At 38.8% G+C, this 25,170-nt stretch overlaps 1 protein-coding gene across 3 annotated transcripts in view; it reads left to right on the top strand.

Moving 5' to 3' along the window:
- The window catches only part of LOC124162736 (probable phospholipid-transporting ATPase IA), a 262,810-nt gene that overhangs the window by 17,934 nt on the left and 219,706 nt on the right, over window positions 1-25,170 (top strand). The window contains exon 1 of one of the 3 annotated variants that reach the window (XM_046539356.1): window positions 13,834-14,128. The exons of the other annotated variants lie outside the window; for them this stretch is intronic. Within the exon in view, the coding sequence (XP_046395312.1) occupies window positions 14,069-14,128 (60 nt within the window). The 5' untranslated portion in view covers window positions 13,834-14,068. Of the gene's footprint in view, window positions 1-13,833; window positions 14,129-25,170 lie in introns of those variants that run through there. 3 annotated transcript variants of the gene reach the window in all.

Below are 25,170 nucleotides of genomic sequence, written 5' to 3'. Positions count from 1 at the left end.
ATATGACATGCCAGGCATTTACTTATCATGGATCATCAATAATCTAGAATATAATAATTGTTTATTAATGTCTTGGAGTGTAGTTCTTTAAGAAATAAATGAAAATGTTTTGGCCTACGTTTTGGTATATTCATATATCAACAGGGCTTTTTTTGCTATTAGTAAGATTTGTTTTTCAAAATAATGTAATCATTTTCATGGCAAAACTTTTACTTTTAATTTTTATGGACTTAGACTCCAAGACAATAATGAGCGTTAAAAATTGAGGTTAAGAGAAAGAAATTAAACCTTTATGTAATTTTCTTAGACCATACTGAGAAAATATGTAAATCAAACTCTCCGTACTATGTCACACTTTTCATTGTAAACCCGACCAGTTTCTACATTTCGTTTTCTTGGGTACACTTCAATAAACATCGTGGAACAGTGTTAGTGTTTGCTTTCAATATGCCTTCTTTATTCCACTTGGCATTGCCGAAATTCATTTTACCCAAAGTAGCAGAGTTTTAGGTTCTAAACTGGGAACAAATCAGCTCAAGTTGCACTTATACTCTGCGAATACTGTATATCAGTTGTGTAAAGTTTGTTTGCTCATATAATGAAAATATTAAACCATAATCACACGAGAAAGGTTTTTTTTTTACCTATAATACATGAGGAATTCAGTCTTCGTTTGCTGTCATATTCCCATGAGCCCACCTTAATAGCTCTTCAAAGTTGAATAATTTTGTTAGATGTTTTTCAGGGGGGTTTGAGAATTTTTTCTAGAAAAAATAATAGCTGAACCATGGTAATTTTTCTACAATTAGTGTAGAATACCTTTTTACTGCACTGCACAAAAGTTGTTTCGGAAAACGTAATAGCTTAAAAAAAATATTATACACAGGGAATTTAATCCTACTTGACTTAACGCATCATTAAGTGGATTAATCAGTAGCTATGCTGTTATTGCAATGACCATTCGATTCAATTATTTTATCAGTTTGGGTAAACCCGCTGATGTAACTTTAGATCTAGAATATTGTTTCAAGATGTAGCCGAATTTATGCATTGGTGTATTTCTCTCGGTGCCTGATGGGGATTTTAATTCTCTAGACCTAAGCTTTTAGCTCAAAACAATTAAATCACACGAGCCTTTTCACGCTGCTCCTGCGAGGTCCACAAGTCGTATTAAACAAATTTGCTATTCTCACGATTTTTAAATTTATATTGGTCACCCCGAAAATAGCACTATTTTGCGATACAAAGCGGAATACAACAAATAACAATAGATGACCACAAACATTAATGGGATTAGGGGTATCATGTCCAGGTGGGACTCGAACCTTCGGCCTGCTGTTTGGCAGGCAAGGACTGGACCACGCCGTCACCGAGGCCGGGTCTAAAGGTGTCTTTGAAAAATGTCCGAGGATTGCTCACTTTATTATGCGATGAATCATATGCAATAGTTTAATATTTTCTCAACTATGACCAGCATTATTGAGGCCGAGTTGCCTTCTTCAAATTTTTCATCAGCTATAAACTTACTAAAATATCTAAGGCGTTAATTCCTTCATCTCTCCGGCTGTTAGGCCGTCTTGCTTCATCTACGATCCTTTTTCTTATCCTTTCTTCTCCTTTAGGTTTTTCTATCTTTATTCCACACTCTTATATTCGCATCCGTGTACTTCGTCGTGCCAACTGTCATTTTCCTGCTTTTTTCTGTGGCCATCTCTCTTGCCTTTATTTCGCGGTGAAAATCCTTATAAATTCATATGCTATGAGAGGGGGAAACCCATTAGGTGCAAGTCCAGGGCTGAGATGAATGATGAGGGTTGTCATGAAGGGCATCCTGTGCAAATCCATGACTCAACTTAGAGAGTGATTGATGCTAAAAATAAATATTCTACGGTAGAAAATAAACTAACGATAGGGTCTCTTATTGCGAATAATCAGATTAATCTAGGAAGAGACATTTTTGTCATCCGTATTGACATTGTTACTGTAGCGTTTAGAGATTTAATTTTCCAATTTAAGGTTAGATTAAGTAATTTTATATGAATACTCCCCGTGATATTATGTATGTTAAATATATGTGTAGTTAAAAACGAGATCGAGCGATAGCAGAAGTAGATTGATAGGAAATTCTAAGATTTCCCTAATCGGCGGTTGGTTGGGAGCTAAAAACTCTAAAATTTTTCTCATATTGGGGCTGGAGGAGCAAAGCAAAAGGAAAATAATTTTTTTGATACCGTCAATGATGTATGAATCTGTTCGGTTAGCGCTGTGACTTTGGAAATTAAATTCCACGGCAGGGTAGGCGTCTATGTCTGTTTATCTAATCAATCGTAAATTTATTCGTTTTGAGCGGACACCACGTTGCATGTTTTGTTGCGATCCGCTGGATCTCATGCGCCGTTCTTCTGATGTGAGGTTGAGAATTTTTAACCCGTTTCGTAAAGAGCTGGCATGTAACCACCACGGGATTCTATCCTAATTTCCGCGAGACCTTACCTTCTAAGCTCAATATTTATACTCACCTCCTTGAAGGGGAGAAACTGTCTTTTTATCAAGCCAGCACAATGTGACTGCTCACCCGGAAATGGACTTAATCTATCTATCCTTCCCATCTTAAGTGTGGATTCGTCTTTATTGGCTAAAATATACCCTGAACATCCTGGTAATACGCAATAATTTAGCTATTTTAATCTCCTTTGTTGTTTTTCCCCCTTTTCCTTTCGGTTTGTGGGTTCTTGGACGGTTGTGTTTGTTTTGCACCACTCTGGTCTACAAATAAATAAGCCGGAAGTAATTGAGAGAATTTTTATCCCATACTCAATTGAAATAAAATATCGTTTGCCTTTTTCTAAAAAACGGGGCTTATGATAAACGTGGATTTCTTTTAAGAAGTCTAAGAAGATTTTGCATCTCCCAGGCTTTTTTTCCAAGGTCCCATGTGCATTTACTCGCTGATTCGCATTCCGTTTGGATAGGCGTGTTGCAGGAGGTGTTTGGACACTAGCCATTAGGCTGTAAGATGAAACAAAAAAATTGGGCAATTGATAAAAAAATACTAATTCAGTAAAATTTACTCACTGCTTGAACAATCCTTATTTTCAGAGAGTTTTTTTCCAGAGAGTCAGCGTTTTTATCGGTGAATGATTTCAATGAATTCTTCTCGGGTTTCCAATCGGGTTAGGGTCTGCATGTTGTAAGGCGACGTTTCGTTGAGAGGCTTTCCCAACATCTTCAGGGATGATGATTAATATTTAAATGTAGACCCAAACTGGATTTGAAACCCGAGAAGAACTCATACAATTACTTACTGCTTGCTTCGAGAGGAGTAGTATTTCTCGTACTCCGTTAGGGTATATCGTACACTCAGAATCGCCCTCTCGGAGTGGTATATCTCTGCTGCTTTGGGGACTGCCTTCGACCCCCAGCTAATCTTCCCGACCTGTTAGCGATGGGAATTGAGGTCAGGGACGTGCAGGTGGATGCTGCGTATCTCATTCTGCCGCGAACAACGGTAGCCGCGGATGAGTTGGCGGGTGGTGCGGCCCAAGGAGAAGGGGTGGTGGAGGGTAAGGGTGGCGAGCTCACGGCTGTTGCACGAGTCTGCCGCGAGCGTAAAAAAATAACACGCGATAACATAAAGGGAAAGCTTAGCGGTGTCGGATCGATGAAATTCCATTTTTACCTGCAAAGCTCTTTCATGCGTTCCTTGATATGTTTTCTGGTCGGGATTGCTGCTCTAAAAGTCGACTCGAATCTCCACCCGTCAATCATTGTGAGTTATAACTCGTGAGAGAGAGAGATTGAGCGCAGGAGTCAAATTGACGAAAGCTTTGTGTGCGTTTCCTTATCGTGTTGTACTGGGGTGATAAATTAACGTGAATGGTATTTGGTAATATGGTGTCTATAAACATTGGTTGTTGCTTGAAGGAAGAGTTGCGGCCAGTTTCTATTATTAATCATCATTTATTTTTGTCATTGTTACCTTCTTAGTGAGAAAATTCTTCATATCGTCTATGATGACCTGTCATCATTTTGCACAATAAGTATTTATGTTTGAATATGAGGATGAATAAAACTCGTCTATACTTAGGTTTTGCTTTCTCAGGTTTAGGCGATGAAAAGTGAGATCTTAACTTGGCAGTTTTACATTACTTCTCTCTCTAGGTAAATGTAAAAGTTACATTCTGTTGCCTACATGGGACCTTAAGGGGTGAATTTTTAGAGAGCTTCCGGAAGATTTCTAGCGTCAGAAGGCCTGTACAAGTCTTTCAAGAAAGACTGAGATGTTTATAGACGCATAGCTACCATCTGGTTTGCTTGCAGAGGCTTAAGCTGTGTAAAGATGAAAGCTAGACCTGCGACATGCCCGTGAAGTAGAAGTAATATAGATACTACCCAAATTAAAGATAGTAAAACTTTCTATGTTTTTGTACTGATTTTTACGACTCGCCTTGCTCCAGTTGTGGTGTCTTGTTTAAATGTATACATATATTATGCATACCGCTTGGACTGTTGTACAGATCATGCGATAGTTGGCATTGGTATTTTTTATAAAATACTAGTCGCTTTTTCCGTAGACTTGCATATGTTTACCAATAAATGATTTTGAATCAGAAGTTGAAAGTATTTTTGTAATCCATTTCGGCGTCGTGACCGTTCCCGTCATTGGTGGCTGTCATTGGTGCTGTCACTTGACTCGGATGAATCGAAGACACTTAGTGTGGCTACGAAAATCACGAGTTTTGCAAAAATGTTTATTTTTTTAATTTTGCGCTGCCGTTTTTTTCTTTGTATCCTGGGAATAAACACGGATTTCGACTGTGGCGCATGCACTCGTGCTTTCTCTAGCGACGTCGTCGTAGTTCTCCTCTCGTGGACTAGATGGGGAGCATGAAAAAGCCCGCAACGTTTATGGCCTAGGATTTTCTTTTTCGGCCTTGGCAGCTCTCGGCTGAGATCTTTCCTCCCGGGCGTATCTTCCTTACGCATCGAAACATCACGCACTCGGGGTCATCCGTTTGCTTTTCCGCGCCCTCCCTCTTCTGTAACTCCCCCTTTTACCCTCTCAGGCACGTCTGGATCTCCCTTCTGCGTTTATTCTAAATGATGAGTGCTGTAGAAAAAGGGACCATGGAGATTCCGCTGGGTATTAAGGAGGGAGGTTCGTGACTGCGCGATTCTTAGCAAACACCGTTCACCCATATTGTTCTAAATATCAAAGGAAATATATAAATATGAGCATTGGAATTTCTACGCGAGGAACCAAGATCGAAATGGCTAACTCAGAGATCACGTGATGTGTCTGTTGGGGCTTATTGGCTGATATATAGATAAGTTTTGTTTTCGCGTTGCTCGCTTCGATTGTAAATTGCATTTCCATTAAATTGAGTGCTCAAAAAGAAGGAGAAGCGTCATAATTTTGATGAAATATTTTAAAAAGTATTTCATTTGCTAACTTTTTCCATTTTCCATGTTAATACCGAAGTTGTGGATTCAGTATTGTCCTCGGCTTGTGGCTACTGCGTTGCCACTTTGAGCACTCTTGTATTTAATCTGAGATAGGAAGTAAATTTTGGCTGGTTTACAACTCCATGTTAATGGTCGCCTTTTTCCACGACGGTGGTGGTAAATAAAGTAAGCTAGATTTCTAAATTGTTCTCAACTTATGAGTAATCTCTTCAGCAGTAATCATGGCAATGAATGACTAGTCAAATTATTCTATGATAGTGTTGGAGCGCCGCGCTTTACCAGAATTTTAAGAGCGTTCAGTCTTTTCTGGTAATGTTTTTCTCGTGGTTTCTTGAATCCCTTTATCTTGAAACTGTCGAAAATATTTTCATTTAAGCATCAGTGCGTGTGAACTTAATTTGAAAAACTTCTCAAATATATTAGACCGAATTTATCACGTGAATGCTAATTGTCCTCGCCCATTCATTGTGTTATTTAATAATGATGATAGTATTAATTATAAGAGAGTAATTATAATTAGACGTAAATATTTGAAGAAATGAGAATCCATGTGCGAAAAACTACTTCACTAACATTATCAACAGACTTAAGTCGGAGCCTTAATTGTTTTCTCTATCCACTCCGCCGTATTTTTGCATTTTTCGTATTTTGGAGAAGATATTGCGTCAACCACTTGGACTTTTTTTCACAATTTTCACGATTCATTTTCCTTGAACGTGGTGTCTACATCCTCTAGGAAATGGGGATTAAACGAAGATGTTTAAATTATATTCTTTCTTCTCTCAAGAATTTGACGGGGAATTTGAGAGGAAATGAGGTAATATTGAGGCTGAAGATGTTTCATTGCTCTCCCACATAATGAGCGAGCAATATAAGGGTGGTGAAGATTTTTCGAAAAAAATAAATTGTTATTAGTCGCCATTTTCCCTGTAATGGGGGCTTTTCCTATGGGATGCAATCTGGTATGGCACAGAAACGAGATACACTTGTTAAAAAAATGACTAGAGGATTGCCTTAAGCCCCTTCTGGGCTTTTAGCAAATGTCTCGTGTCATTTTCACTGTTTCAAGGATAATGCTTTGTAAAGAATTTTTTTTATTGATTGTAGTTTTTGGTTTTTTGTTGCCGTGGTAGGCGGTGGGAGAAGTTTTTAATCTCGAAGAAATTTTTTGTATGCTGCTGATATTATGGATAATGCTAATACCAGGAATCTTTATCGCTACGCATTCAGGAATCTCTACGCATTGTCTACCAGAGAGTTGTACCTGAAGTCCTCCGTCTCACGGAGAAAGCACACTGTATGCAACCCGCATATCACGGCGTGGTTGCGTACGCCATACGCGTAAGGATATGCGAGCCAAGTGAGAAGGGGGGGGGGTCTGGCTCCGAGTCATTATTTCCCCTGTACCTGCATGCCTCCTATTTCCATTGATTCTCCAAATTTTTGCGTTTATGTTTCCACCATTTATGCTAGTTTGCAAATTTCATTCAGATATTTCTAAAACTACCGGCTGGCGTCCTTGTCAACGACGAAGGTTCTTCCTGAGTTATATCAAATGAGTGTTAGCACTCGATCCGTGACTCACAACGAAGGTGAGGTGGTGATGGTGGAACTTACCTCAGACTAAACCACGGACGTATGAAGTCCAGGGTAGGTGGGCTAGATCCTTTCCTCTCGCCTTTCGAGGATTTTTGTACGGGATTGTCCGAAGGCTTCACTCAGGGTTTGGATAAAGTACCTACTGGTCAGTAGCCAGCCGCTCTATCCAATACTCCACGATTCCGTAGCGATGATGGTATCGTCTCGAGTATTGAGTGAAGAGGTGAACTCCACTCCAAGACTCATTTAATACCCCCGAACGAGTGAATGTGCCGCAATCGTTTGAGCTCAATAGTCCTCGGCCACCCTCTAGGTTAGTTGTTTATGCACCAAGTTTTTCGCAGCTTTATTCATCGTCTATGGTTCTCCATTATTTTTTATTTGTCCCCCTCTGAGTCCCCTTCACTCCACCTCGTCTCTGCTGCGTCTCTTTTTAAATTCTCTCTTCAGAAATCATCGACATGTCGTCAGTAGGGTAGTTTCCCTCATCAAAGAAAACGAAATGCATTGATTGCTATTCGTTACCTACCATAAGGGTTTTCATAATATACAAATTATTTGGTTTTTGGAAATCCCAGTTTAAACGAATGGCAATGATCAATTTTAACCTCATTTGAAAAAGGCCAGATTGGCGCCCATGCGATTCCACTCCACGTGACGTCACAGGGACCTAGTTTCTACACGAGAGGATAGGAGTTTTACATCGTCTGAGATTACCAATGCATGCATGAGTCACAGAGCTCAGGGAAACATATCTTAATAACCACTTATTAAAATTGTCTAAGGTGGGAAAGTTTCCTTCGTTTGATAAGGTAGTAATAATACATATTTTAGACAAGCGCTACCTGCTAGCAGGGTACTCTGCTACCTGATAGCAGCCTGCGTCGTATCAGCGCTCAAGCCTCGCCTCAAGGTCACCTCACAGGGCGGCAGTGGGACCCAGAAATACGTCACACGGACTTTTCCCATCATTCCTACTTAGCCGTCGCGTTTTCGCGAGCTTGAAAATTTTTCTCTTTTCGTTTAATCGCGAAAAATAGATGTCGTCATTCGAAAATCTAAGAGCGTAAAGTGCGTACTCCAGGAGTAATAATCTTTCGATTAAGGCAATAAAAAATAATAGGAAACCACCCTATTCGAAGATTGTTTTCGCTCAGTTCTCCTCTCCGCTCTCCTATCTGCTAGCCTTTTCATATTAACGTATCTATTCTCTCTCACGTCCTTAATAACGTGTCCCATGTAATTCATTCGGAGCGGTCCTTTGCCCTTCTTCCCGCCCACTTTGTTCTCCTCTTCATGCTTCCTGATGTGACCGATCAAGTTGTCCCGTCTTTTTTTATGGTCTCTTTTTCTTATTAGCTCTTCCCCGTTACTCACCAGTTCGATCCATTTTATCTTCATAATTTTTCGGTAGCTTCCCATCTTAAATGCTGGTACTCTTTACTTCTCTGCTCCTGTAAACGTTACCACGCTCTCTCGCCTTGGTTGGTTGGGTTGTCTTGTGATATTCTTTCAAATACATCTCCCCTTCCCTCTTTATATCTGCATTCGGTTGATTCGCATTATCTGCTTGTGTTGGGTTTAAATATTTCCTTTTTGCATGTTGTCGATATTTATATGTTTTTGTTTGTTGTATCGTATCATCCAAGTTATAGACCTTAATGGAATATTGAAATGAAAAGTACTTTCACTTATCCAAAATAATTAATTCTTAATCTAACCAATAATTAATAATTATTGTGGAAAACTGTAACTACATTTCATGCCAATTTGTAGAGTTTCCACTTCATCACGCCTGAATCAGTTGAACTTATGCATGGAAATAGGAAATACATATAAATAAAATACATATAAATAACAATATAAACTAAATACATATGAATATAATACCTGTTTTAAAGGTCTATAAGAATTATTTTGATCTCTTATTGACCCTCAAGAAAAAAAACTATTTTTAATTTTACTATATAGTTTAGTTATATGTTGATGAACCCAATATTAAATGCCGTTCAAAGGACGTTTCAAAAAAATATATTTTTCATTTTACTATATAGTTTAGTTATATGATGATGAACCCAATTTTAAAAGCAGGTCAAGGGACGTTTCAAATAAGTAAACCAAATTTGCGTGATTCTTGCGTTTTTGAGTCCGGGAGCATGCTCGCAGCGTACGTGCTCCTATCGATCGAAGGTCGGTGCGAAAGTAGACACTGTGTCAGGGAGGAGTAAGAGAAAGGGGAGATAAGGGGTGTGTGGGGGCTGGGGTAAAGGGGAGTGGATGAGAGAGAAAAGCGAGGGAAAATGGCCGAGGGAAGAGGCGGTGGGTTGAGGAGGAGTACCCCAGGGTGGGTGTGGGATATGCCGCGGGGTGGCTGCATTTCTGCGAGTTCTTCTTCCAGTACTTTTCCTTCTTCCGCAGTCGAGATTTCTGTGCCCCATGAGCCCGTCGTCTTTGACACGGAGAGAGCCCTGGTTTTTTTCCTCCCTTGTGTCAAACGCGTCGCCCATCAGATTTTTGGCCTCGAGGAGAATTTCGGGGTGTTCGACTTAGTTGTGGAGTACTTCATCTCCCCAACGTCATGGCGTTACAGCCAGTTCTCACCATTCAAAATTTGTACATCTCTTTTTTTCTATCCTTTTGCTCTTTTTTTCTATCCATTTCTGTGTTAGGGCTTTTGCCAAATTTTTCTTCAGAATATTAAAATAAAGCGAAAGTGATATTGGACAATGAATAAACTTTTCTTGGGTTCCCGCGTGGGTTAGAAAATTTGAAACAGCTGACGTTTCGGTTTCCGTCTCGTATGACTTTGTCTTTGAACAATTATGTCTTCTATTCCTCCTTATTCCATTAATTCTCCATGTCGGCAAAGTTGACGAGGCGGAACCCGAAACGTCGGTTGTCTTAATTTCTTACCCGCGCGGAAACCAGAGAAAAGTTATTACATTCTATTCGACTGGAAAGTGTCATCATAGATTTTGGAAAAATTTTTGAGGACAGTTATCTGTATATATGTTACTTTTTGACGTAAACATTGATTGGAATTAGGTTCAGGTCTCTTTTTTTACCTAGTTAAATGCAGATACACTTATTTCAGCACAGCTTGTAAAATTTACAAGTGTTTCATGCTTCTACAGTGGAAAATATTTCCAGATGTAATTTAAAAAATTTAAATCCTGTCCCTACATACATCTGTGTATAATTTTTCTTGCTATGAAGACTTGACTAACGTATTTGCTTTTGAGTCTCTGCATGGAGAGTAAGTCGTTGAAGGCTACTCTCTTGATGTTATTTTATTGGACTGTTTGCTTAAAACTTAAATATCCCATCATCTGCCCACATAAATCTCTTCTCTTTAAATTTTATAACTTACAGGTATGAGTTTTCCATCTGCAGTACCCATTTGAGATGACGATCAAATACTCTAATTATCTTTTCGCGACTTAGGTGTATACATTTTTCCTCATTCGTCAATTTATAAAAATGTTTGTGTATCTTAACGAAGAGACCTTAGGCGTCGGTTAATTTCTCGTTATACGTAATTTAATGAATTAATATCATGGATAATTAATATTTGTTCTCTCAGTTCCCTGGTTGGTTCTGGTGAATTGTTCTGTATCGGTGAATTTTCATCATGATTTTTTGTTAGTTGTAGCCACTATATTCTTCTTTTCTTGAGATAGTGGTTATGGTTGATATAGTTAACAGATGTGAGTCATTTTTTTTAAATTCGTACATCCCACTTATCTCTATTTCTTTCTTCTCGTGCCCATATCAGTATGCCCATTCCAAAAAAAGTCTTTGTGTGGCTACAGTGGAAAATAATCAAGATAAAGAAGGCCACGTCGTAACTTTTTACCGGATGGGGAATAAAGTAGATGGTCGCGCGATAATGTACGTCGTAGAGTCTGCGTATTGTTTCAATGTAGGTGACCTATTTATCTAGCGGTGGAGCTCCTGGATTTCCGAGTCAAAATTACCGTACGGTGCGACAATTGACCCGACTCGCTTGGCTGATAAGACTCGGCAAATGAGAAGCAAGCTTGTGGGACCCTGGAGGGTAAGCGAGGAGGAAAACTTTTTTCGCAGAGTTTAAGCGAAGGAACCAAAGAATTAAGATTGTTCTGTGCATCCTAGAGATAAGCTATTTCATTGACGCTCAACAATTTTTCTAAATTACAATTAAACGTGCTAGTTAATGAATTTAGTCCTTCTTGTTGGCCGTGATGAAATTTTAGTATCATTTCGGAGCTACACAGTAAAAAGCCTCAATTTTGAGCCTGGAGAAATAATTTCATAAGTATAGATCCATGAGCTCTTGAGTTTGATATCAATGCCGTCAATTATACAATTCTTTGATTTCACACTTCAGAGAAGGGAAAAATTACCTTTGAGGAGATGCGGGGCTGGAGCTGGGACAAATTTTCTTTTTATTTAAACAGTGTTTGACCTAGGATTTCTTATTTCGTAAGAATAAATAGTGGAACACAAATTAAATTTACTTGAGATGCTCTCGCTTTAAATGGCACTCGTTGAAAATACAGTGGAACTTGGTTATAACGGCATCGGCTGTAACGTCAACTCGGGTTTAACGTCACATTTTATACAGACCAGCCAAATTTGAACATTTTATGTGTTACGAAAACCCGTTTATATCGTCAACAAATATTGCGACGCTCGGGTATAGCGTCAAAAATTTTGCGAATCTTAGGTTGCAAAAGTGTGATTGTGTAATGTCCCAAAGTTCATAGAAGCTGTGTGTAGAAACATCAAAAGCAAAAACAGGTCACAAGCTGGACGTTGAGCTGGTGACGGGATGCAACTCTTTTGTTTAAAGAAGATCACAAATTTTTTTCGACAGTAAAGTAAGATTTTTTTTAGGCTATAAAACGTTTAATTGTGAATGTCATTTTTTTTATTAACGTTTTTTATTATACATATTCCAATGTACGAGTAGATTTCAATAAACAGTGTTGTATATAGCAGAACATTAGCGTTTTTACTTTGTCCTTTCACTCAGATTTAAGGCTGCTTTTTTATAACGTCACTCGGATATAACGTTAAAAATCTTCTGGTCCCTTTGATGACGTTATAACCAAGTTCCACTGTATTCTTATATTTCACCTTTTTCTTGGGCACGGTGCTCTTTAAAGTTTGAGATGAAATGATGTCTTTATACAAATGGAGCCCCTTAAGATGCAGGATTTAGGTACTCATCCCATGGAATGAATGGTTGAATGTTGTCGTAGGATGCATCATTAGAACGTATTGGGGGAGAAAGAAAAATAAATAATCCCGAGGATGGATCAGGACCATAAAATGGCAAAGGTGGTGTGGGTGGAGCGTTTCAGAAGGCCTTAAAATGAAATTGCTAAATGAAAGCCTTCTGCTGAATACGCCGTATCTTGATTCTTCTCCTGTGGATTATTGCCACTTGTTTCGCCCCTATTAAGTGCTCCACTGCTTCTGTATGGTTGGGCCTCATGCCGTTTATGTTTAGGCAGCCTAGATAGACCATTTTATACCGTCTGCTCTACTGATTTTGGCATTTTATGTTTTCTTATGTACTTATCTTAAAAAAAATGCATTTTACTTTTATTATATTCAGCTCCATTATTTTATATATTGTCATTAGAGTATTTCCTTTCATCTAACACTGGACATTTCAATCAGTGTCTGGGAAATTCAACGATATTTTCGAGCTCTCAGGGAGAAGTTGCCGAAGGACGATGATTTTGTCTGTGGCCGAAGCATTGCTATTATCAAATTAGATGAATTTCTTTTCGTTTTATTATGATTTCATAATTTTTGAATTATTTTGTTTTGTGAAAGCAATATTTTTGGGTTTTCTAAACTTCATGGAATCTTAAAATTGTCCCTGCTCTCCGATCGTCACACAGCTCAAATAAAATATATGTCATGCGTGTCAAGAAATTTCTTTTCCTCAATCTAATGATACCCGATCGAGTGATTGTTCGACACATCATTTGTTGAATCACGGTTCTGATTGGCTGAAGGACAGTGCAAGCGATGGTTGCAGTGACGGAAGAAGGGACGAGTCGAGTAATGGAAAAAGGGATGGGATATCCATCCTTGGAGCCATCGCGGAAAATGGTCGTGTGGAAAGGTCATTTCTTCCGCTATTATTGGAGCTATCCCTCGGAAGGGATGGAAAATATGATCATGTGATTCAGGTTTTACCTGAGTGTATGTCCTGCTTGACTGACAGTATTCGATGGCGGCGGCATCCGAGCGTATTTTTTTCCGGCATCCACGTCTTCTCTACTGAACGCATTTTTCACTAGCGATATAAATGTAATTCCTAGAATTAAGAAGTGCGAAACTAAGAGTAAATATCTAATGTTCATCCTTCCATCCTTAGAATATCGTGTGAGATTTTTCGATGTTTTTTCAGCCGATTCGGCGTCAGCATCGTCAGACCTACCTCCATTGCGTACATTTTTGTCCATCAATGTTCATTTATATACTTATCTCCATTTAAACGCAATATCCCCTTTCGGAGGTTTAAGTTTCGTATTTATACGAACAGATCTGCTTCCCCTCCCGAAATTTCTACGTTTTAATCCATGCGCTGCTTCCGGGAAGTATAAATGATAAACAGTGTTGCGCATTTAAAGGGAAGGAAATGGCCTGAGATATGAGAAAGGAAGGAAGGAGGGAATAAATGAAACTTGAACCAGTCTGCGCTTTTTTCGCCGTGCGTGAGGTCGCGTCGGGCGGTACTCCCATGGCCCCGAGTTCGTGGAGCGTGTCATGGGAATGATGTTTGGAATCCTTCGGTGTGGGATACGTGTCCCAAGTCGGCGGCCTGATTGGATTATGTGTAGTTGAGTGCAGTCGGTGGTGAAGTGTGGGTTAAAGGTGGTCACCTCCAGTGCATCTCCGTACGGTCAGCTTATATCTTCCATCTCATCTCACCATCTGGGTCCCTCTCGCGCCGTGAATCGTCGGCCTTCCCTTTGCCAAGCTTTCTCCCACAGTCACTATGGTATCAAGAAGGAAAATTGCTGTATACTCAATCCTGCGCTACATTATCCGAAGGAAGGTCAGTTAGGTCATCTCATTTTCCGATTCCGAAGTGAATTGAGTTAATGGGTTTTTTTACGTTAATGTATTTCAGTCGTCTAATTTGCTGATGTTATTAGAATGGAGTAGCTAATTTAGTTTACTGTTTCCATATTTACTTTGTGCATTTAATTCAAATTGCAAATAGTAATGAGCATAAATACTTAGTTGTTCCACTAATAAAACATTATTACACAACTCTAATTTCGTCGAGGATTAACATCATCAGTGTTATTATTTTTTTTGGGTAACTTAGTCGCAAGACTTCTTTGTTTTATTTTGCTTATTGTCTCCGTCGTCAGGAAATTGTTTGGAGGGACGTCCTGTCATTAAGGAAATAACATAATCATTCTTGTCGAGCTTATTTTCGTTTTTTTTACACTATTTCTGTAAAATATTCCCACTTCTCAGTAGAAAATTAAGGTTTTCACACGAGATGTCTGAATCGAAAGGAAGGTAGTTGTGTATTATCTATGTAGGACGAATTTGTAAGCGGAAACCGTGTGCACTCTCGTCCGGTTAAGTGGTTCGAAATCTCGTTGGTTAGCACATACGTTTTTTTTAAAGGGAAAATTCATAATTTCTAATGATCTCCTACCAGCGAAGTTTTATCATTTTTTACGCATTCATATACTGTTTTATGATGGTGATAAGCCCTTGCCATTCGTAAACTACCGTTTTACTTTTTTATTTAGTACTTACCTTAAATTTTTATTTTTTATTCGAGTAGTCGGCCAAAGCTCCGTTTTAGCTTTCAAAAGGAGGTGACAATATTTACATAGCTTAGTTTTCCTTTGTTGTATTTTTGTGAAATGTGAGTTCCTAATTGATTGAAAATCTCTTGTTTAGAACGAACGTGGATTAAATTCGGCAAAATTTAACACGTTTAATAGATTTTTAACATTTTTAATCACAGGCATTGATATTTTACGTTATAATATGCGTGACATCGCTAGGTTAAAAATTTTTAAGAAATACTTCTGGTTCATAAACTGGTTCATAAACTAAGTTTGACGTCACGATCGTCAATATTTAGTTTGATTTCAGCTTTGTTGAGAATAGTTTTGTGACTGCGTTAAAATTAAGTGTTTTCAAAAGAATCCTTTTTTTGATGCGTAGTATTCCTCGGCGTTGTCTAGATGATGTCTCCATGCTTCTGGGTTCTGGACCTGAAGACGCCGGTTGGAATACCGGAGAAACTGTCGTCGCAAAAGAAAATCTACGCGGTGAAACCCAGAAACATGGAGACCTCAAATCCTTTTTTTTTTTTTTTACCAAAAATGGAATCTAGCTCGAATTTGTGACTTCAGTCGTGTCTACAACAAATTCACTTCTTTTGGCATAACTATGGAATTGAAAGTTGAAAGAGAACGTCTGTTGGTCCATAGCAGTTTAAAAGTGCGTAAATCGACTTAGGATAGTAATAATTTAAGAAAAGCTCGAATTTACCTCTAAATTTACCAGCATCGAGGAAGAAAGTTATGTCGGTAGAATGAGATATAAACTATCCTAAATACTGAAAACTTGATTTCACGATTGATAAATGGTTTTTGCTGCATTTTGAAGAATATACCATCATTTGTCTGGTTTATTTTAAGCCGAATTACTCCGAGTTTAGCTTTCGTGAACGGGACTTAAACTCGAGGTGGTGACGTGAGTGGTTGTCGCAAGGAGTTGAAAATATCTTTGGAAATGCGCGTGGTTTTTAGCATCCCCAACCTCAAAGGATTCGCCATCGTTCCCTTTGAATAATATCAGAGGATGGGGCCGACTAATTGGTTATGTCAAGGACCGTTGGGCCGTGAAGCTACCTTTTCTTTCACGTAATTTTCTTACGTGTACGTGATGCGTTCAGTCCTTACCCCGCTTACTCCCTTGCCTATCGCCGAATGAACTAATCTCATTCCCGTCATCGTTTTTCGCTCGAAAGGGATCATTAAACTGTGCCCGAGTGTTATCCATGTCATTGCCACCGGACGGAGCGCCGGATTGTGCTTGCTCACTCGCCTCCCACGATTTATCATTAACTTCGATCCCAGAAAAACAAAACCCTGTTTGGAGAGCGTTAACGATGTGTCGCCGGTATTCCCCGCTGAGCCAGTTCAATAATGCAAAGTTCTCCTTTACAAAGGATTTTTGAGTTATTTACTGCTGTTTTTTTGCAATCCTTACGACGCACGTGAAGGCGAGGATTGAAAAATGATGGAGAGTTTACCCCATTAAATGTTCTCAATAATTTTTGCATGGCAATAATATGTCCACGCTTTGATAATGGCTCGTGCTCAATGTTTTGTACAAATATGGCTTGACGCGCCATTTGTAAAAGTGTGTGGCATAGCGGTGGTTGGAGGTGTGCTGTTTTTGGAACGCGTAAATTTTCCCATAGTTGTGTTTCTCTGACTCACTCGATTTATAGATTCCATCTAGGCTATTGAATAGTGCCTGTCTTCATGCGTTCCAATTAATTCGAGTCAATTCTTACTAGTTATTTGATGCCTTTTTAAATCCAGACTTATTTTATGTTCCGAATTTAAGTTTGATCAAATTTTAAGGAGACCAATGTTTGAGCAATACTTTAAGCTGAAAATTGTAGTAGCTATATTTTAAGCTGAATCTTTTATTTTTGTCAGCGCTTAAGCCTTTTGTTAATTGAAGTTTTCTGAGTATAACTATATTATTGAATTTCATTTAGTGTAAAAAGGATGTTGGGCCTTCTGCAACCCTATTTCCTGTGGAAGATAGGGGACAAAGAAGTGGCTAAAATATGAAGGCATTTTAATACTTCTAAATTAATGTAATACGTAATGATACAAAATATAATCATATGTTATTTATGGAAACCCTACGTTGTCTTGAACCAAAATAAGCCTCGAACCAAAGGAGGATAAACGAAATAACGCATTCACTCCCTCAGTTGTTTCTCCCGGAGGCTGTTTTGGATAGTTTAGGGTCTCCAGACTGAGTCGCAGGCGTTGAATTTTTCACACATTCGGGGTAGGGGGCCAGTTAATTTGCTGGGCTACCTCCCTCTTCTACGATTTTTAAGTGGAGTGTCCGAAGGCTTTTGGGTTATTGTTATGCCCTTGGTATTCGAAACAGAGACCCTTTGATCAGTAGCCAAGACTAGAGTATTACGCTCCCTTAGCGAAACAGAGAGAAGGGAAATTAAAATACGAAGTAAAGTGAGACTTACGTCTCGTTTTCTATCACATTAACGATTACTGCGATGAGTAGTTACGCCAGCGCGTTGGGGGAAACGGGGCCGCGGAGTAAATACATATTACCGCCGTACGTTAATAGGTCAATGGAACCGTTGCCTCGACAGTCGTGTCCCCAGAGCGAGAACTGTATTACGAGCCTCGGGCGAGACGTCCCCTCGTTACCGTCAAGGAGGAGGAGGAGAGCGGGGGATGTGCGTTTATTCTCCGCCTTCGCCCACTCGCTCCTTCCTCATCAATTTCCCCGTCATCTCCGAGGTGCCTGCCTGTCATATCCCACCGTGTTTTATATCCTCCCATCCTTAATGTGCTCATCATGCTATCGCCCCACCCTTCCGCAACTTCTAAAGGCTTACAGAAAATAAAATATGTACTTCGCATATTGCACACTCAAATTAGTAGTAGAAACCAGGGTTTCCTTTGCTCTGCTGTCATTTATTTTGTGTCAAAGGAAGTGCTCTAGCTTTTATGCATGCATAAATTAAGAAATATGGGTTTGAGGAAATGTGGGATAAAGGGATGCTGTGAGAATATTTGGGATAAAAACAATTATTGAGGTCAGGTTTTATTGGTGGGAGGGGAGGCTGTTGACAACGATGGGGTATAAATTTGGAAATTATATGCATTTATAAGGTTCATATTGAACGCAGTAAACGTTTACGCTGCCTATATTATTAGAGGAAATAGGTATGTCACCTTTTCCTGTGTGTGTAATTAATTGGGATTTATACACTAGTATTATTTGGTAGTATTTCTCAACTAATTTTCTTTTGCACTTATTAATTTGATGCTATGGTAGCTGGCCACTGATGGATTCAAGGTGGTTAGGAAAAATAGCGGCAAGGAATAGATATCTACTTATTGGAGGGCCTACGTGCTCATATCATGTAGTGTGGCAATGATGTTCTTCATTATGGCAAGTACAAACTTAAACCGGTTCATAAATTTAGGGTCCTCCTTGACGATTTTTCGTTTGCAGTATATCAGCCCTTAGATATGATAGGGCTCCTTTAATCCACACTGCTGGTTGGTCCGCAGTATCTTGAAAGTATTTATGTGAAATCCCTTTCTATTTTTTTCTATGCCACCTTTTGATTTATTACTCTATACACACTCCTATAACCGACCGTACACATGCCGAAAATTTGGCAATATTAATTCATTACATTCCAACTTATTATGACGTCTCTCCACAATTTACTTTTTATTTCATACCTTGGTACCGTGAATCACTTGCAAATATTGGCTTGCTCTCTTTAAAACAGCTATGCAAAGCTTTGTATTGTAACTGTTTTACTCGTGATGAGCATCGAATGACCTTAGGCATAACTTCGGAGAAGTTGACTTTATTAATTTTTTAGTTTTAGGAGCTGTAGTGGAGTACATTTTATATTACGAATGATTAGGGATCATACCGGTCAGGGAAGTCACGGAAGTGTCAGAGAAAATCTCCATTAGCAAAAAGATGAAAATCGTGGTTGAACGCGGGGAGCGTTGCTGTGTTGGAGCAAGTGGTTGTTTTGTTACCGTCCGGGCTAAGTAGCAAGAGGTACTTCGTGATACTTGACTTTATCTCTGTTTCTACTGATCTCGTTGGCGGTGGGGTAAAGTCCTCGCCTACTAATCCAGGTGTCGCGGGTTCCAATCCTGCCTGGGTGGCTTTTCGCCCATCCAGGGCATGGGTGTTTGTGTGTTTATCAGCTTAATTTTAAGAAAGGACTCTATAGTCCTAAATTCGGCCGACAATTGAAGGCGAAACAGTAATTATAATAATTATTATTAATACTGCTTCACTGAATTGTATGATACACCTCGCTTCATTTTCCACAAAAATGCCTTTTTAATTGGTATTAAATTAAAACGACTGGTAATTGATAAATTGCTAAATGCAAACAATTCGGGTTGAAAATTGGGAAAAAGTCAGGGGAATTGAAAATGGTAAGTTAGGATGAATCCTGATGCTGTATAAGAGTATATTATGCATTTAAGAAATAGCGTAGGGAATCCCATTTTTATAAAATTGATTGATTTCAAGAAACATTTACCAAAAATTTATCATGGTAACAGACATCAGAATTACTTCGGCTTTTAGCGCCTTCTGTCCCCGCTGTGTTCCCTTAGTCTGGGATGTAGATTTGGTACACAGCTTATCCTCTCCTTGAAACCCTTGTCACACTCTCCCTCCCGACCCAAACACCCTCCTCCCTCCCTATCCTCTCGTCTTCACTCGGCTCACTCCTTCAAATCGATTGTCCTTTTTAGGAGGGATATGGAAGCAGAGATGGAAATTTCGATTCATTTCAGTGCATCATTTCTTTGGATTTAGTTCATGTTAATGGTTATTAGACGCAAGTTTGGTAGATGGGTTAAGCCATATCCATGAATTCCACTAATTTGTCAAGTTCTTGGTTTGATCCAATATTTACTCTAGATTTATTTCCAGAATAGAAGCGGACATCTCGCTTTGTTTTTCAATTGTGGTCAAGCCTTATATTAATTGTTTTTATGAAACAACTCCCTTTCTATGACCAAAATGTGTTTGAATTATAAGGTAAAATGTAAAAATTATACTTCAACATGGCACCGCATTTAGGGAATATCTATTACCTTTTGCGTGTTGTATGACCGAAAGGATTCAAGTTTTATCTTGTTTTTTTAGCTGCAGTCAAATTTTAGTATATTGTGATTACAATTGAACATTAATTTAACGCGAATTTTGAACCAATTGTTAATTTTGAACCATTGTTTTCGGTAGCCAACATACCACATAAGTAGAAGCTTCATAAACGTAATCGGAAACCGTGAATCTTGTTAAACTCCAAAAGCAACGATCGAAGCTTCCATTGAACTATGCAAAAACCATTCATTTTGTGCGGTTTGGAATAGGGTACGTATCAAAGCAGTTTATTCTGCTTGGAAATTTATCATTTCGAAGGATTAAAATATGGATACGATTCAATTTTGCATGTAAATGGCTCGATTTGAACCATGTGAAATGCACATTGTGCATTGAACACTTTGATGTATTGCAGTCAGTAGCCTTGAGAATAGGCGAAGATTTGGAGCCCGAGACGTCGGTCGAATTTAAATCCCTTACCCTGTGGCCAGGCTGTGAGAGTTTCATTTGTACTGTTCGCCGGGAAAGTGTCGAACCATGCATTGCAATAGGTTCATGCCTGTGAATTGTCCAATCTATTGAACGTATTTCGAATGTTTTGAATTTGGTTGTCATCCGATTCTACATTAAAATAATCGTTTGAACTATTCTGATTAAAACGATGGGCATCGCCTCAAAATCCGCACAATGTTTTCAGGTTTTACGGAAGCGTTGAAAAAAGAGAGATTCATATTTTGCCAAGCGGAGTGGTTCAGGGTTTCGATTTTCCTCCAAACATCAAGGGATATGATAGTGTAGTAACTCGAGTATTTTATTTACTTCTCTTATTGAGAATATTATATTTACTTTTCGCACTGAGAATAGACCGTAGAGAGTGCGCATTCTACTTGGTCGCACCACATAAAAGATACCAAATGGATATTTTATTTTCTTCGTTGCTTTACGCTTAGCGATGGACGTTTAGCGATAGCGTCGTTTTTGAGCTTACGACATTACGGTGTTTAAATTCCGACCTTCATGCTGCTCTTGATATACTGCGATTGAGGACATCGAGAGTCGTCTGGAGATTATGTGGCGCCACTTAGTTAGTTGGGAAATTATTTAGTCCATAGTAAATTTAGAACTACGATTCAATTGATCCGGTTCAATTCCATGAACTGTTCTTTTTGAACGATTCATTTATAATGACATTGCTCCAGTGGGGAGAAGGAAGTTGGAAGGGGAGGAAGCTGGGAGTGGGAGGTTTTTTCATGGAGGGCGGTGAAGTCGGCGGGGGTGAAGGGGGGTGTGAATTGGGAGGTGCCGGGTGTTTTCTGGGCGCCGCCGAGGAGATGGGACGCTCGGAGGGAGTTTTGAGTTAGTGAAATGGGGAACCGTCTCTTTCTCTCCCGGGGTAAGGCAAGGCCGATCTTTACGGTATTCCCCCCGCTCCGTCACTACGTCAATCTTTTATATCATTGCGGAAAATAAATGCAAATTCCACCCGGTTGGAGAGCGAGCCTATAACAGTATTTCCGTGTTTATATTATTTGCCGTCGTCGATGCAATTATGTAAAATGATTTCAGTAATAAAAACATTCTTTGCTTGAAGTTTTCTGGAAACTTCTACCGCTTTAATTCGTTGTATATCGCCAACGTTTCAATGGACGACTCGTCCATCGTCATCAGGGTGAAAGAATTGGACGATGACGGCGACTTGTCCATTGAAATTTTGATGATATGCAACGAATCATACCGGTGGAAATTCCGAGAAGAGTTCACGCAATTGATTCGCCGGGAAAGTAATACTTCATATAGAATTACTTAATATTTTAAAAACACTCTATATCTTATAAATGCATTGAGCAGTCAATAACAATTAGTTACATTTGCGCGGAATATCTCATCTCTTCATTTTATCAGCTTCTATGAGAGTAGCCTCAGGTTTTTCCAAAATACGCACGTATTCATTATATTTGTTAGTACATATTTCAAACTATAGGGCTAAATAATGCAGCCCTCAATATCTCCTCAACTTGTGCTTTTTGCAAAATATACGTATATCTGTGGGAATTGGGTAGGAATTTTGTTGTAGTGGCTAGACTGTTGGCTTCACATCCCGTCGGCCCGGGTTCAAATCTCGGTGGTTGCAGGAACTGCCTGATCCTTTCTTGAATGCTTTGTTGAAGGCACATGTATGTGGTGCAGCACACCGCCCGTCAGATGGGAAGTTAAGGACTGGGGATCTTTAATCTAATTATGGCTATGAATGAATGAATCATTCAGGAATAAATGGTAATTGGCTGTGAATGATTGTTTTAGGTTAGCTTCAATCTATTATTTATTTAAAATTTTCTGAAATCCGTTTGGTTTTTATTCTATTGCATTTAATGCAACAGGTTTAGTTTTTAACTGGATTATTTACGGACGTTATTATTCTAAATTATCACTCATACTCACCTGTATTAATTAAAGGTTTCTACCTCAACTGTAGTACTGCATGCCGAATTTCCTGCCTTTATTAAGAATGTAGTTCACGCTCGTCAGTGTATCGCTTGACTTGACGGAGAACGTTTTTCGGTTCAAGTGGTGTGACATGCATTGTCATAACTATCATGTGCATCCCAGTCGACCTCCCCTGCTCTCTACATGCAATAAGGAGTTTAAAAAGTTTAGTGTTGCATTTCACTTTTTCTGTTGTTGAGGACGCTACCGTAATGGCTTTTGCCTTGAAAGTCGCGAAATAACAATTCTGCACAGTTAAGCGTTTGTCACAAGTATTCTACATCATCGTGCTGTTCTAATTGCAATTGCATCCTATTGCCTTAAATAAATTTTTAATATAGATCTCCGAACTTATTATTTTTCATATGTTAATGATTATGTGTGCATGTAGTCTCTCAGAATATCGAGCAGAGGCTAGCTACCAAAATATGCAGAAATTTACTTGTCTTAATACATCGGCTTCCAAATATCTAATCTGATATTTTTTTATGCTCCAACCTACTTATTTTTGCATTAAAAATTCTGCTGCGGTTTCGCTGGTTACCTTTGCTCAGCCAAAATATCATCGAAAACCGGATCAGATTGGAAAATGATATTTACGATAGATGAATTAAATTTCGAGGTAGAGAAGTAAGGAATGAATCATTTCTAAGGTGATCATGACTTATGAAATCAATAGGTATGTGGAATTAGGATTTCAGAACAATGTCAACAACGTGAAATTTAATCAACTTTCCCTTCTATATGGATTTATTCTCTTGTAAATCATTGTTTATTTTCTAGAATTCTTGGCCCTCAAAAACTTTGAAAATCCCTAATACACTGGAGAACCTTTTTGTCGAGCCTCTGAAGCAATTTCAAAACTTTTTACAGCGGAGAAGCAGGGAAGGCTTGCTCACCCCTCTTCTTTCGACTTTAGATATTGAAGATCAACTTAAAATCTTGATTTTGAAATAAGGTGATGCCAAGCCTTGGCGAAACCTGGGTCGTGCATTAAACTTAAGTGAGGAATTGCTGTGTCGACTGAATGGGAATATACTGGCTCCTTTGTAGAATTAAGTTTCCGCATGCTTTTCTCGTAAGAGTGTATCAGGTGTTTCGCTTGCTTCGGTGCGGGAGTCTTAATTCTTCCCTTCGGGCTCAATTTGCGCGCCGCCTTTATGGTAAGTGGAGTGTGTGGTGTCAGAGTTACGACCATTCGCAGGGTAAAGCACGCTTTCTTTCAAAGTAATCTACTGAAAGCCGCATTAAACTGTCTCGCCTACGGCCGGAATACGACAGCCACTGTGGTAGACTTCTGTGTCAGTGTCATTGGTCTTAGTTTCGTGCAATTAGCGGATTGTATTTTTTCTTCACCTATTTGCTTCACCGTTGGTAATTGAGCTCATAAATTCTCTTACAGTGTGTCTGAGTGTACATTTTTAGAGCTTTTGCGCTAAAATTTCTGTTTCTTTCTAAGTGTATTTTAGGTTTGTAAATTCATAGAAGAATTTTTGAAAACGGGCTAAGATTAGAAATAAATCGACTAAAGCAGCTGAATATGCGAAGAAATGGGTTAAAGTTGTCCCTGAAAATTTGATTTCGAGGTCTATAGAAGTGCTAATGCAAATATTAGCCTTCCCAATTATTGCCTTGTCTATTATGAATTGCCCATAATTAATATTTTCGCAGTTAATTGTACATATTTATTACAATGTGGAGGAAAATCACCGTGAAAAAACGTTTTAATTTAATCGGGATTCGTTCCTGGATCTCCCAATTGATGGTCAGGAATGATTCCACCAACAGCGCCAGACCATATTTCTCTGAAGTGAATTCCATTGTGAGAGTGACAAAAGTTGTTGTGTGTCTCAGGTCCTCTCTGTTGCACAGGATACATCAGTCTTGCTTATTTCCAACAACCGAAGGAAAAATTAATGGCAATGAAAAAAAACTTAAGAGGGACATACTCATGACGATCATTGTGAATTTCGCCGTCGTTATCGCAGCAGGATTGAAATATACCAGCCAAATCGGTCCGTCTATAATTATTTTGCCGAATATATTTCGAGCCACATTAGTATTTGACCTTGCATTTTTCCTATGATTCATCAATGTTCATGTATTTGTTTCATTTAATTATCTCTTTTACCTCGTGAAATTTATATGTTCATAGTATGTTTTTGTTCTATCATTGTTAACTGAGCTCTAATAATAGATTCGTTTTTAAAATTCATAAATCAGTATGAATATAAAATAAAAGTAACTGATGCAGGCGAGATGTAGTGGAAGTTCATTGTGACTTAAAAATAAAGAGATGGCTCTTTTCCACAAATTTATTGAGTAACGCGTTTCAACCGTAAGGTCACTCTCAAGTACACTGTGAAAAGGATAAAGTATGGAATTGTGTTTATTTTTTTAGATTTTTTCGTAAACTCTTTTAATTTTTTTACTGACATTTTCACCGTGTACTTCAGAATGACCTCACGGTCGAAAGGCTTCGTACGTCATTCAATAAATTTGTGGAAAAGTACAATCTCTTTATTATTGAAACTAATACATAGCATTCTAAACTCTGCCATAGACTGTCCCGATCTCATCTCCAATCTAACTTATAAAGTTCCATGCAGACCCACTCGCACGCATTCGCTCATCCATATGCCCATTCCCAGATTGTCACTGACCAAACGTTCCATCCTCTTCCGCCTCTCTTCCCTCATGAAT

Source organism: Ischnura elegans, chromosome 7 (assembly GCF_921293095.1).
Source record: "Ischnura elegans chromosome 7, ioIscEleg1.1, whole genome shotgun sequence".
NCBI classification, from domain to species: Eukaryota; Metazoa; Arthropoda; class Insecta; order Odonata; family Coenagrionidae; genus Ischnura; species Ischnura elegans.
This window is presented reverse-complemented; position numbering and strand designations above follow the sequence as displayed.